This window comes from Cynara cardunculus (assembly GCF_001531365.2).
Source record: "Cynara cardunculus var. scolymus isolate 2C chromosome LG 12, CcrdV1, whole genome shotgun sequence".
In the NCBI taxonomy this organism is placed as follows: Eukaryota; Viridiplantae; Streptophyta; class Magnoliopsida; order Asterales; family Asteraceae; genus Cynara; species Cynara cardunculus.
In genome coordinates this window covers 36,430,117-36,440,548 of record NC_037539.1, presented here as the reverse complement: position 1 = coordinate 36,440,548, position 10,432 = coordinate 36,430,117, and the positions used below count along the sequence as shown (strand labels likewise).

At 35.2% G+C, this 10,432-nt stretch overlaps 1 protein-coding gene across 3 annotated transcripts; it reads left to right on the top strand.

Moving 5' to 3' along the window:
* The first annotated feature begins 623 nt into the window (after positions 1-623).
* On the top strand, positions 624-7,340 carry LOC112523034 (bifunctional TH2 protein, mitochondrial-like). 3 transcript variants are annotated; one of them, XM_025132464.1, is made up of 8 exons: positions 624-669; positions 767-1,069; positions 1,167-1,275; positions 4,066-4,356; positions 4,902-5,322; positions 5,428-5,694; positions 6,501-7,099; positions 7,196-7,340. In XM_025132464.1, exons 2-7 carry the CDS (start codon positions 882-884, stop codon positions 6,905-6,907), a joined length of 1,683 nt encoding a protein of 560 aa, XP_024988232.1. In that variant the 5' UTR covers positions 624-669; positions 767-881; the 3' UTR covers positions 6,908-7,099; positions 7,196-7,340. The 3 variants fall into 3 exon arrangements, with proteins under 3 accessions (XP_024988232.1, XP_024988230.1, XP_024988231.1); XM_025132462.1 differs by having other exon boundaries at positions 653-1,069; XM_025132463.1 differs by lacking the exon at positions 7,196-7,340 and having other exon boundaries at positions 653-1,069; positions 6,501-7,120.
* The last annotated feature ends 3,092 nt before the right edge of the window (positions 7,341-10,432 follow it).

Here is a 10,432-nt window from a genome sequence, read left to right as displayed (position 1 = left end):
CGATATCATTTTATTTTTTGGATTTAATATGATTGTTGAGTTTTTATTAATATATACATTAGACAATTACACTATCAATTATGTTTTTCATATATACATATTTTCAATTTATTCATCTCTATATAACTAATTCAGTAACTGTGAACATATGTAAATTGAGAAAATTAATTGAATGTGATATACGTAAGAAATATGAATAAGTATCAAATGGTTGATGATGAAAAAAAAAATTATGAATAGAGAAATAACATATTTAAGGTTAGAAAATATTTTAATACACCAAAATATCCACCCGACCAACTCGTACGGATTGAGTTGCACTTTGGTTTGGGTTGGGTTAAGATTTTTTCAAACCGTAAACATTAAATTAGGTTATTCAAATGTCTTCAACCCGATCAACCCAATCCATAAAAACCACAAAAAAAAAAATATATTCAATTGGGAGAAATGAGAAAGAAAGGAAGCAAAGAGGGTCAAAGCCCAAGTCCAAAAGAAAATGTTTAACACTTTCCAATTTTTCCAAAATTTCCACCCAAAACCAAACCCCCGCGCCCAACTTCTTCCTTTTGACGCCTACCCACTCGACTGCTGCACTCTTTTCTGCTACATGTATTCATCTATTTGTACCCATACGCCTCAGATGTGATTCTTTCTTTATACAGCATACTTGTAATTCCCCCTTTTAACTCAACTCTCTCTGTACCCCTTTTTCCTTCTAATTCCCCCAAAATTCTTGTTTCTTGATGCGCCTTTTTCTTAACAACAGGATTCCAATCAATTCTATTCGATCTGCTTTCTTTAATAGCAACATAAGAAGATACCCTTCTGCTCTACAGAATCACAATCCCAATTTCAATTTCGTTTTCCTAAGAATTTCATCAATGGCGACAACTTCAAAGCCAAATGAAGAAGGCACCGCGAAGCGTTTCTGGGATAAATTCAGTAAAGAATCGATTCTCACACTCTACACACCGTTTGTTGTTTCTTTGGCTTCTGGAAATCTTAAGCTTGATACATTTGGCCATTACGTCGCTCAGGATGTTCATTTCTTCAAATGCTTTGCCCAAGCGTGAGTAATTAATTATCTCTTTAAGTATTTGTGGTTCTTGGATTGCCCATTTTGCGTATTGTGTTATAGTTGATTTGTGTGTTCTTCTTCGTGATAGATATGAACTAGCCGAGGATTGTGCAGATGATGATGATGCTAAAGTTTCAATTCTTGAATTAAGAAAGAGGGCCCTTGAAGAGCTTAAACAGCATGCCTCCTTTGTGCAAGTAAGACTTAATTGTATATTTGATTGTGTGAGTTTTTTTATGCAATTACTGTTTGTGACCAAATAAAGAATGCCAGATGGATTTCAATCTGGGGTTTCTGAAATGTCAAATCATGTTTATTGGTATTTCCTGAAAAATGGACATGAAAGAGACAATTTCCTAGAATTGGGCTATGTTTCTTGATGTTGGTTTTCCCTGCATTCATATACTTTGCGTTCTTGATGCGGGGTTTTCCAGCATTTATCTTGGATCTTCCAATTGGATGTTGTTTCTAGGATTAGGGTTGAAGGCTTTGTTGAAGTAAATCGATGGCTATACGTCTATAACTCTATCTCCAAGATGATGGTCCAAGAACCTTTGTTTTTGTTTTTCTTTTTCTATGCATCATTTAAGGTAATTGGCTAGAAGCAATGTGACTCTGTGAAGGTGTTGTTGAGCGTTAGGGCGTGTGATGTGCAAACTTATAGACCAATTATATGAGGAAATAATTGGACCCGAAAGATTGTCACTGCAAAGCATGTGGGTGCACTTATTATTTTTTATCTTCCATTTTCGTACTTTTGTTAGTCCTATCTTGTTGTCATATTTTTATTAGACATATCATTCGTTGTAGAACGTAAAGAAATGATGATGCTTCTTGAGTTGGTTACTGTTTTTGGGATTTAACTCTTTGAAGAAAAAATAGATATAACATCGATGTATTCACATTTTATTCAATTACACACTCAAGCAAAAAGCTTATGAATTACAATACTTATCTTTTCATAATCATACCAATTGCATCACTGTTGTTCAGTTTTAGTTAAATTATTAACCAACATAAATCATCATTAACCTTTAAAATCATTTGCATTCTCTCTATCAAATGTTCTTCCCCTTGCACTCATGTTCTAATTTAATCATTTTGTTAATTAATTTGATTAAATTGGATGAAAGTGGTCTAACTTATGTGTGTGAGAGATCGAGAGTATACATATTTGATTGATAGTTTTCTTGTAATTGAAACAAATTGTGAAAATAGCCTTTTCTTTATCAATTTTTCCTTTCAAGAAACATTTACATATAAACAACTAGGTGAGATTTGGTATGTTGCATGATTGGACAAAGTAAATTATATGAGCACACGATTATATGTACTTATATTTTCTATTTTATTAGATTTCACAATTCTTTTTGCTTTATGCAAACAACATTCTTGTGCTTCATACAATTCTGATGGGTAGGGATTATGATTATGATGTATGAGCTGATCACAACTAACAAAACTGATAAGTTATGAACACTTTTGGTATCTATCGCTTATCAGAACCACATATGATGCACTCATTTCTTGAGCCATTAGAAGAATATCATGCTGAACATTAATGTCTTTGGAGTCATTTGTATGAGTAACTATTACAGTAATTACATTTGGTGACTAGAATTGTTTTTAGACGAATACACATTAAACATAATATGCTTGTAGAAGTTGTTAACTAGCTATTGTTTTTATAAAGGAGTGAATTAGATTGTCAACCATTTTACTTGTCAATTCATTGCAAAACAACCATTGTATATGTGAAAAATGCAAAGAACCACCAAAAACTTGCAATTTATTGCATTTTCAACCATTAAACTTGTCATTTCATTGCAAAACAACCATTGTACTTTGTTAATTGATTTGTAAAAACTGCAAGAAATTGCATACTTGAGTGGAATATTTGCATTTTCATAAGTGTATAAGTTGTTTTGCACAAAAGGATGATTATAGTAGTTAAAAATCTATTTCACTCTTCTATAAAGAAAGCATAGTTCAATGGTGATGATGTTTCCTTCTTTGACTTGTTAATCATAGGTGAAGATACCATTTTGTGGTTATTGGCCAACATAAAAATCAAGTTATCAGACCTATTTTAGCATTAACTTTTACTTCATTTAGAAACAAGTGAAGGATGACCAAGTCATCGACTTATATGGCTCCAATAGTATGATTTTAGGAACTCATATTTCTCATAAACTTTTCTACCTAAAGGAGTTTTGTGGAGGACATCGTAAGCCTTTGTAGGTCCGTTTAGGCGCTTGATAGTCGATTTTTAGGATTAAAAGAAGTCCCACTTCAAAATCTAGAATGAGTTTCAAAGCAACTTTTTTGCACAATTATACACTCGGTATATACAAACTAACAAAAAAAAAATTGTTCAGTCAATAAGAATGTGTTGGTAATTTAGGAGCATTTAGCTTTGTCATAATGTAGGACTTCTTTTTTAAAACGGAAGATTACACAATCAACTCTCTTTTTTGTGATGAGGGGAGCATCAAATAAGCCTCTATTCTTTGAGTTCACACTTTCCAATACTTAAATGTTAACAAATAATGTGCTGCCTCTAGAAACTCCCCCGTTAAGTTCTCTATAAAAAGTTTACCCCTTATTTTTGACAAGCTTTCTGTTTGTTTTAGTGGTTATTTGAATCATTACCCGAGGGTGTAATTGCGAAATGGAAATTGATCTTTTTGTTTTTCGATGCTCTACTTTTTGGGGCAGAGGTCGGGCCTGCTTACATATTACCCTCCCAAAACCCCACCTCTGGGTGGTATGTATTGGGTTCGTTTTGGTTGGTTTGGTTTGGTGGTCACCATGCAAAAGGCCCTAGTCAGTGTGTCGAGTTTAAACATTACGTTATTAGAACATGTAGAGGAAAATGACCTGTTACAGTATGACACACTTTAGAATTTGGTTTTTGTAAAATGTGTGGAAGTTGTGTATGCTCATTTGAATTAAGCACACTTATGTTGAAGCAACATGTGATCCAGGAGTGGGATCTCGACTTGTCGAATGAAACGGCACCGAATGCTGCAACTGTGAAGTACACAAACTTCTTGTTGGCAACCGCATCTGGGAAAGTTGAAGGAGTAAAAGGTCCTGGAGAACTTGCGACTCCTTTTGAAAAAACTAAGGTTGCAGCATACACGCTGGGGGCAATGGCCCCTTGCATGAGGCTTTATGTTTTTCTTGGAAAGGAGCTCAAATCGCTTGCGGATGCTAATGGTGATAAGCACCCATACGAGAAATGGATCGACAAATACTCCTCTGAAGCCTATCAGGTTCAAAATTTTCTTTTTCAGTTTAACTTTTGGGGTCAAACTCACCATATGTCCTACATGTGGTAAGTTTGATTGTTAGATTTGTGGTAGCCATAGATTTACTTAACGATATTAACAACATGAAATGTTCTACTGTTTTTTTATAACTTTGGTATTTGACACCATTGGTCCAACTAGTCAGTAAATCTATGCAAAGCACCCATCCACCTGACCTGGGCAAATTTCATGTTTTCTGGCTCACAGGTGTGTGTTGGGCCATGTTTGGCAACCATAAGCTAGCTTATTTTTCGAGCTTATTAAAAAAGCACCATTTGATTAGCCATAAACTAGCTTTTTGAAAGGCTACTTCAAGTAGCGTTTCAATAAGCTCCAGGCAGGGCTTTTTTCCACTTTTTCAGATTGTGCCCCTTATATTTTTCCAATTAATTTTTACCCGTGTCCTTTTAGGTCATTTTACATTGTCATCTAGCTTATCAGCTAGTTTTTACCAAACATGGCCTTAGTGAGAGTCGTTCTTAATATTGAATTTTGTTTTATGAAATTAGGCAGCAATGCTCCAGACTGAAGACTTGCTGGACAAATTAAGTGTCTCTTTGACGGGTGAAGAACTTGATACTATGCAAAAACTTTATCATCAAGCATTGAAACTTGAGATGGAATTCTTTTTAGCTCAGCCTGTTGATCAGCAGACCGTTCTTCCATTATCAAAGCAGCATATTCCTACAGAACACCGTCTTATGATTTTTTCTGATTTCGACTTGACATGCACAGTGGTGGATTCGTCTGCCATTCTGGCTGAGATTGCTATAGTTACTGCACCAAAATCTGATCAAATTCAACCTGAAAGTCAAAGTCAGATCACTAGGATGCCCTCGGTTGACTTGAGAAACACATGGGAGGTACTCTCGAGACAGTACTCAGAAGAGTACGAACAATGCACAGAAAATATGTTGGCCAATGAGAAAGGTACAGTCCTAAACCAAACCAAACGAGTAGAGCGGCTGTTTCCTATGGATTATTTTAGTTGTGAGTTGTGACACCAAATTGAATATTATTTTGGTGGTTTTGCAGTTGGGAGCTTTGACTATGAGGGACTAAAGAAAGCGCTCGAACAACTATCAGGGTTTGAGAGAAGGGCAAACACTAGAGTGATAGAATCAGAGGTACTCAAGGGCTTGAATCTAGAAGATATTAAACGTGCTGGTGAACGACTTATTCTCCATGATGGTTGCATGCGGTTCTTTCAGAGCGTCACCAAGAATGAAAATTTGAATGCGAATGTGAATGTCCTATCCTATTGTTGGTGTGGTGATCTTATTAGGTCCGCTTTCTCATCAGGTATTATCATCGTGACTTCTAACTTATCTTATGGTTTGTGTTCTTTTCTTTTACTGCAAACAAACCATCAATCTTCTGAAAATGCACAAAAAAACACTACCCTTTGCAAGAATAAGCAATTTTTGCAAAACTAAAAATATAAGAGGATGCCCATTTTCATCAAAAGTGGTAAATCATCATTGCAAAACTGCACAATATTCACAAAATCAGCACACTGTCAATATGAGTGTGTGTGAACGTTTACCATTGTGTTATGAATTCATCATACATACACACACACTATGATCTGTCACATGATCACTCTGTGATTTACTCATTGTAGTATGAACTATAATTAGCATTCCTAACACTTGGTGTCAAGATACAAGTGAATTTTTTTCAAAATTTTCAATGGGGAGACATATACAAAAACCCACTTCTCGAGGATGCATTTGGTACATAGAACAGGACAGTACAAAACCTGTTGTCCCATATTTGGTGCAATATTAGACTGGGACAGGACAGGATGTGAGTAGGACAACTAAAATAGTTGGAAGAAAAATAAGGAAGATGGAACAAAATTGATAAATTACTAAATTACCCATGTCAAATTAAAACCCTAAAACCTTCAGAACTCTTTCACCCGACTACCTCATTTTTGTCCGTCTGATCCTGTCCAAACTCGTCTGCATACCAAACGCACCCCAAGGGAATGTGCTTATCAGTTGATGTCACTGAGCTGCCACCGATGGTTACCATCAAGACTTATCTGCATTTACATCACATCAGTTCATAAAAATGTGGTTTGTTTTTTGTTAAATGAACAGGGGGCATCCACACAGTGCATGTACGTGCAAATGAATTGGAGTACGAAGGCTCTCTATCCACTGGGGAAATTGTGAAAAAGGTCGAGTCCCCCATTGACAAGCTTGAAGCTTTTACCGAAATTCTGGGGAAAACTGACAAAATGAACCTGACAATTTACATTGGGGACTCCGTTGGTGACTTGCTTTGCCTGCTTGAAGCCGATATAGGCATAGTAATTGGCTCAAGTTCAAGTCTTCGAAGAATTGGGAGCCATTTTGGTGTTTCCTTCATTCCGTTGTTTCCTGGTTTAGTGAAGAAGCAGAAAGAGCATGTGGAAGGAAGCTCTTTCAGTTGGAAACGCTTATCGGGCGTTCTGTATACAGTTTCTAGTTGGGCGGAAGTACATTCTTTCATCATTGGTTCTTGAAAAAAAACCGTTTTATGTGTAGGTATAGCACAAAAAGGAGGCATCTTTACGTATAATAGAATGAAAAGATACAACTTCTGATGGCTGGTTTTAGTATGGGCCGCGATATATTCATAATGTTGGTGTATTTTTCATCTCGACAACAGGATTTTCCGCTTAAGGAAATGCTATTTTTGCGATAAGATGAAATGGGTATGAATCTTTTTTTGTGAATCTTGTTGAATCTGACTAGATTTTTGGTACTGTCTGTTGTTGATTGGTCTGAGGTTGGTTTGTGTTGCACTGCAGGGATGAATGGTGTTTCATAAGGTGGGAGGATCTGTTATCATAAAATTCAAAGTTTTGACTCTTGTTCCTCTACATATATTTTGATTCAAATTTTTGGTTGGTAAATATGTGAAATCTTTGTGATGAACCTTCAATGCAACAGATGCTACTTTTTTCTATTGATATGGTAATATGCCTGGTAAATTTCTCTTTAGAAGTTGCATATTCTCCTTTTGACTTCAAATTGGGGTCTCAAAGATTCATTGATGAAAGAATTCCACTTCAAGAAAGTTGAATCATATTGTATTTTAGAAGGGTTTGTAATGTAATTTAACGGTTCGCGTAAACGGGTTTATAACTGTCAAACACTAACCATGTAAGAGCCAAATAAGGTATATAAGAGGCATCGATTAAGTAACCAATTCAAGAGTCTGGTGGTAATAAGAAACCGAATCTCCAAAGGAATTGGAACTTCCACATTATGATTATAAGATTCAAAACCCTTGTTCTTTTTGTTTTAAAAATGGTACACCAGCTTTATAAGAACCCACTGCAATGGAGCGACTTATAAGAACCTATTTTTTGTAATCACTGTTAATTCATCAAATTAAGAACTTTCATAGAATCTGACAAATGGAGTAACTTACATGAACATCTTTCTTGTGAGTCTGATGTGCCTTTTTCACCACTAATTTTATAACGTCTTTTTAAATCAATTCAAAACTATATTTTACATAACGTTCAAGGTAATGACCAACCAAGATTCTTGTACAAAACTTGGGTTGGGATCCTCCTTACCGGTCATCCGTTCTAGTCTTGTAAAGTCATTGGAATTTTCCTGGTTTTTCTCCAAGGCTACTGGAATTAGTCGAGGTGCGTACAAGTTGACATGGACACCCATGATTAACAAAAAAAAGATTTTTATATAAGAACTCAAACAATATACTCCCTCTATCCCAAAATAATAGTTTATTATTAAAAATCATACTTCAAAAAAGATTGGAGATGCTTAACATACCACTAAGGCATTGACTCACTCAACCCTGAGCCAATCATCCATGCAATGTAAAATAACACAAATAACCTCTATAAACATTAGGGGCGGTTGGTTTGAAAATATTTGAATAACTCAATTTAAGGTTTACGGTTTCAAAAATCTTAACCCAACTTAATCCATCAAAAGTACAACCCAACTCAAGCTGTACAGGTTGGTTCATCGGTTGGGATTTACATTATTTTACTGATAGATATGATCAAACAATTAATAGGTAAAATTAATGACTTTGAAACTTACAAGAGTAATGCCAGGCTTAATGTATAGGTCAAACTAGAACGTAATGAAATTGTTAGGTCTCTTTGAATGCATCCGTTACAACTCAAGAGAAATGATTTTTTCCGATATATATGCACAAACGACGCAAGAGCAAAAACAGTATAAGAGGTATATAAGAGTAACAAAAGAATCGGGTTCACCGGGATGAGTCTGATTCAGAGAGGTCTAACCCCATACTTATGGTTTAAAAAATTTACAACTTGATTAGGCATCAGATTGCTTTAAGTTAAGTTGGTCGGGTTTTTGTGCACTCCAAAGAACAACACACAATTTGGGTACTCATGAGCCATGTCTGAACCCCAATATATACAACTAGAGATGCACAAAAAATTCTTGACCCATGAAAGTCCGATCATCATAAGGCTGGGTCTATATTCAAGCTAGAGCAAGGCCGAGACCAAAGTAACCGACAAGGCAACTTTTTAACACTCAATTAAAGCTTCACTAGAAAAAAAAATCAATATTTGACCTCACGACTGCGTCCAAAAATTACACCATTACCAACCACAGTAGTAATGCGTTGATTTAGGATAATTTTGATCTCGTATTGTTTAAGGGGGGATAAAAAGCCCTATGCAAGAGATGGGCCATCTACTAACGACGTCGAGAAATTCCTCGTCAAATAGACACGTGGAAAAATCTTGCTGAAATACCATGAGGCACTTCATGGAAGCGTGTCAAATGCAAATTGGTCATAACGGTCCGACATGATTTTCAATGACGAAGTATGTCAAAAACAACCCTTCTTCAACATTTGGATAGCCAACAAGTCGTGGTGATGATAAAAAAAAACCCCTTCCAACCGGAATACAAACCAGTAAGTCGTACCATCTTAAAACATAAGGTATTTATGTAAAACCCGAATGCCTCGAAATTAGAAAATCCGAAAACCGTCTTTTCAGTGAAAATTTGGGTTCAGGTTGGGTTTTATTTTTGCCACCCGATCCGTATACATATATATATTTTAAATACTATATAAATATACTTATTTATCTAATTATCTTTTGAAAATTTATAAAAATCTTAGTCGGTCGTGTTTTTTTTCTAATTTCTGAGCATGCTATCGATTTATCAACCCTCTAAATCAATTGAATTCATCGTCAAAGTCGATAGGATATATATATATATATATATATATATTTTGCATTATAACCAAACCCGAACCCGACCGACCTCAACCCGTAACCCGGCCAACCCGAACCCGAAGCAATCCAAAATTCAAAAATCGGGGCTTGATTTTCATATCTGAAACCCGATAATTAGTTGGAAGTTGAGTTCCAAAATGTTTGAATGTAGATTTTCAGGGAGTTCTCAAATTATTTGTTAACGTCTAATAGTTGGGAAGTGTGAAATCCAAAAATAGAGCCTTAAAAGCATCGCCAACAACTATGTTATAATAAAAAAAAATTGGTTATTTTACTTGGGTAAGCGCTTACCAAGTTATATTACCTTACCGGATGAATATGGTAATGACCAAAAATCTTACCCGGTAAGAACGAGGCAAGGACTGAGAGTCTTACCCGGTAAGTGAGGGCAATGACTCTTACCACGGTTAGCTCTTACTAGGTAAATTGTCGCATAAAAAGCCATTTTTGTTGACTAAAATCTTACTCTGTAAGTAAATAATAATATTGAATTTTACCGATAAGTGTTTGGTAAACGGCCCCTTAGTAACGTTTTATGCTCCAACAGCTATTTATATTGTATGGTAAAATAGGAAAAAAAAAATATTAAAATATCTAAATTTAGAGAAATCTCGAAAACACTATTGAGGGGAGATAAATAGTATTTTAATTCATTTTCATCAATAAGAGATATTGAAAATATATGTCTTAGAAGGTTTAACATAGAAACCAATGATTTTACTTTATTGAATCAACACAATAACGACAGATTACAAGATAGAAACAATACAAATTTCAGAT

What these genes read in the sequence shown, in the direction of transcription:
- LOC112523034 (XM_025132462.1), top strand. Translation starts at nt 744, where the DNA reads ATGCGCCTTTTTCTTAACAACAGGATTCCAATCAATTCTATTCGATCT. An exon ending in ACTCCTCTGAAGCCTATCAG is followed by an intron (nt 4,357 to 4,901) that starts GTTCAAAATTTT and finishes TTATGAAATTAG; the next exon opens with GCAGCAATGCTCCAGACTGA. An exon ending in TAGGTCCGCTTTCTCATCAG is followed by an intron (nt 5,695 to 6,500) that starts GTATTATCATCG and finishes TTAAATGAACAG; the next exon opens with GGGGCATCCACACAGTGCAT.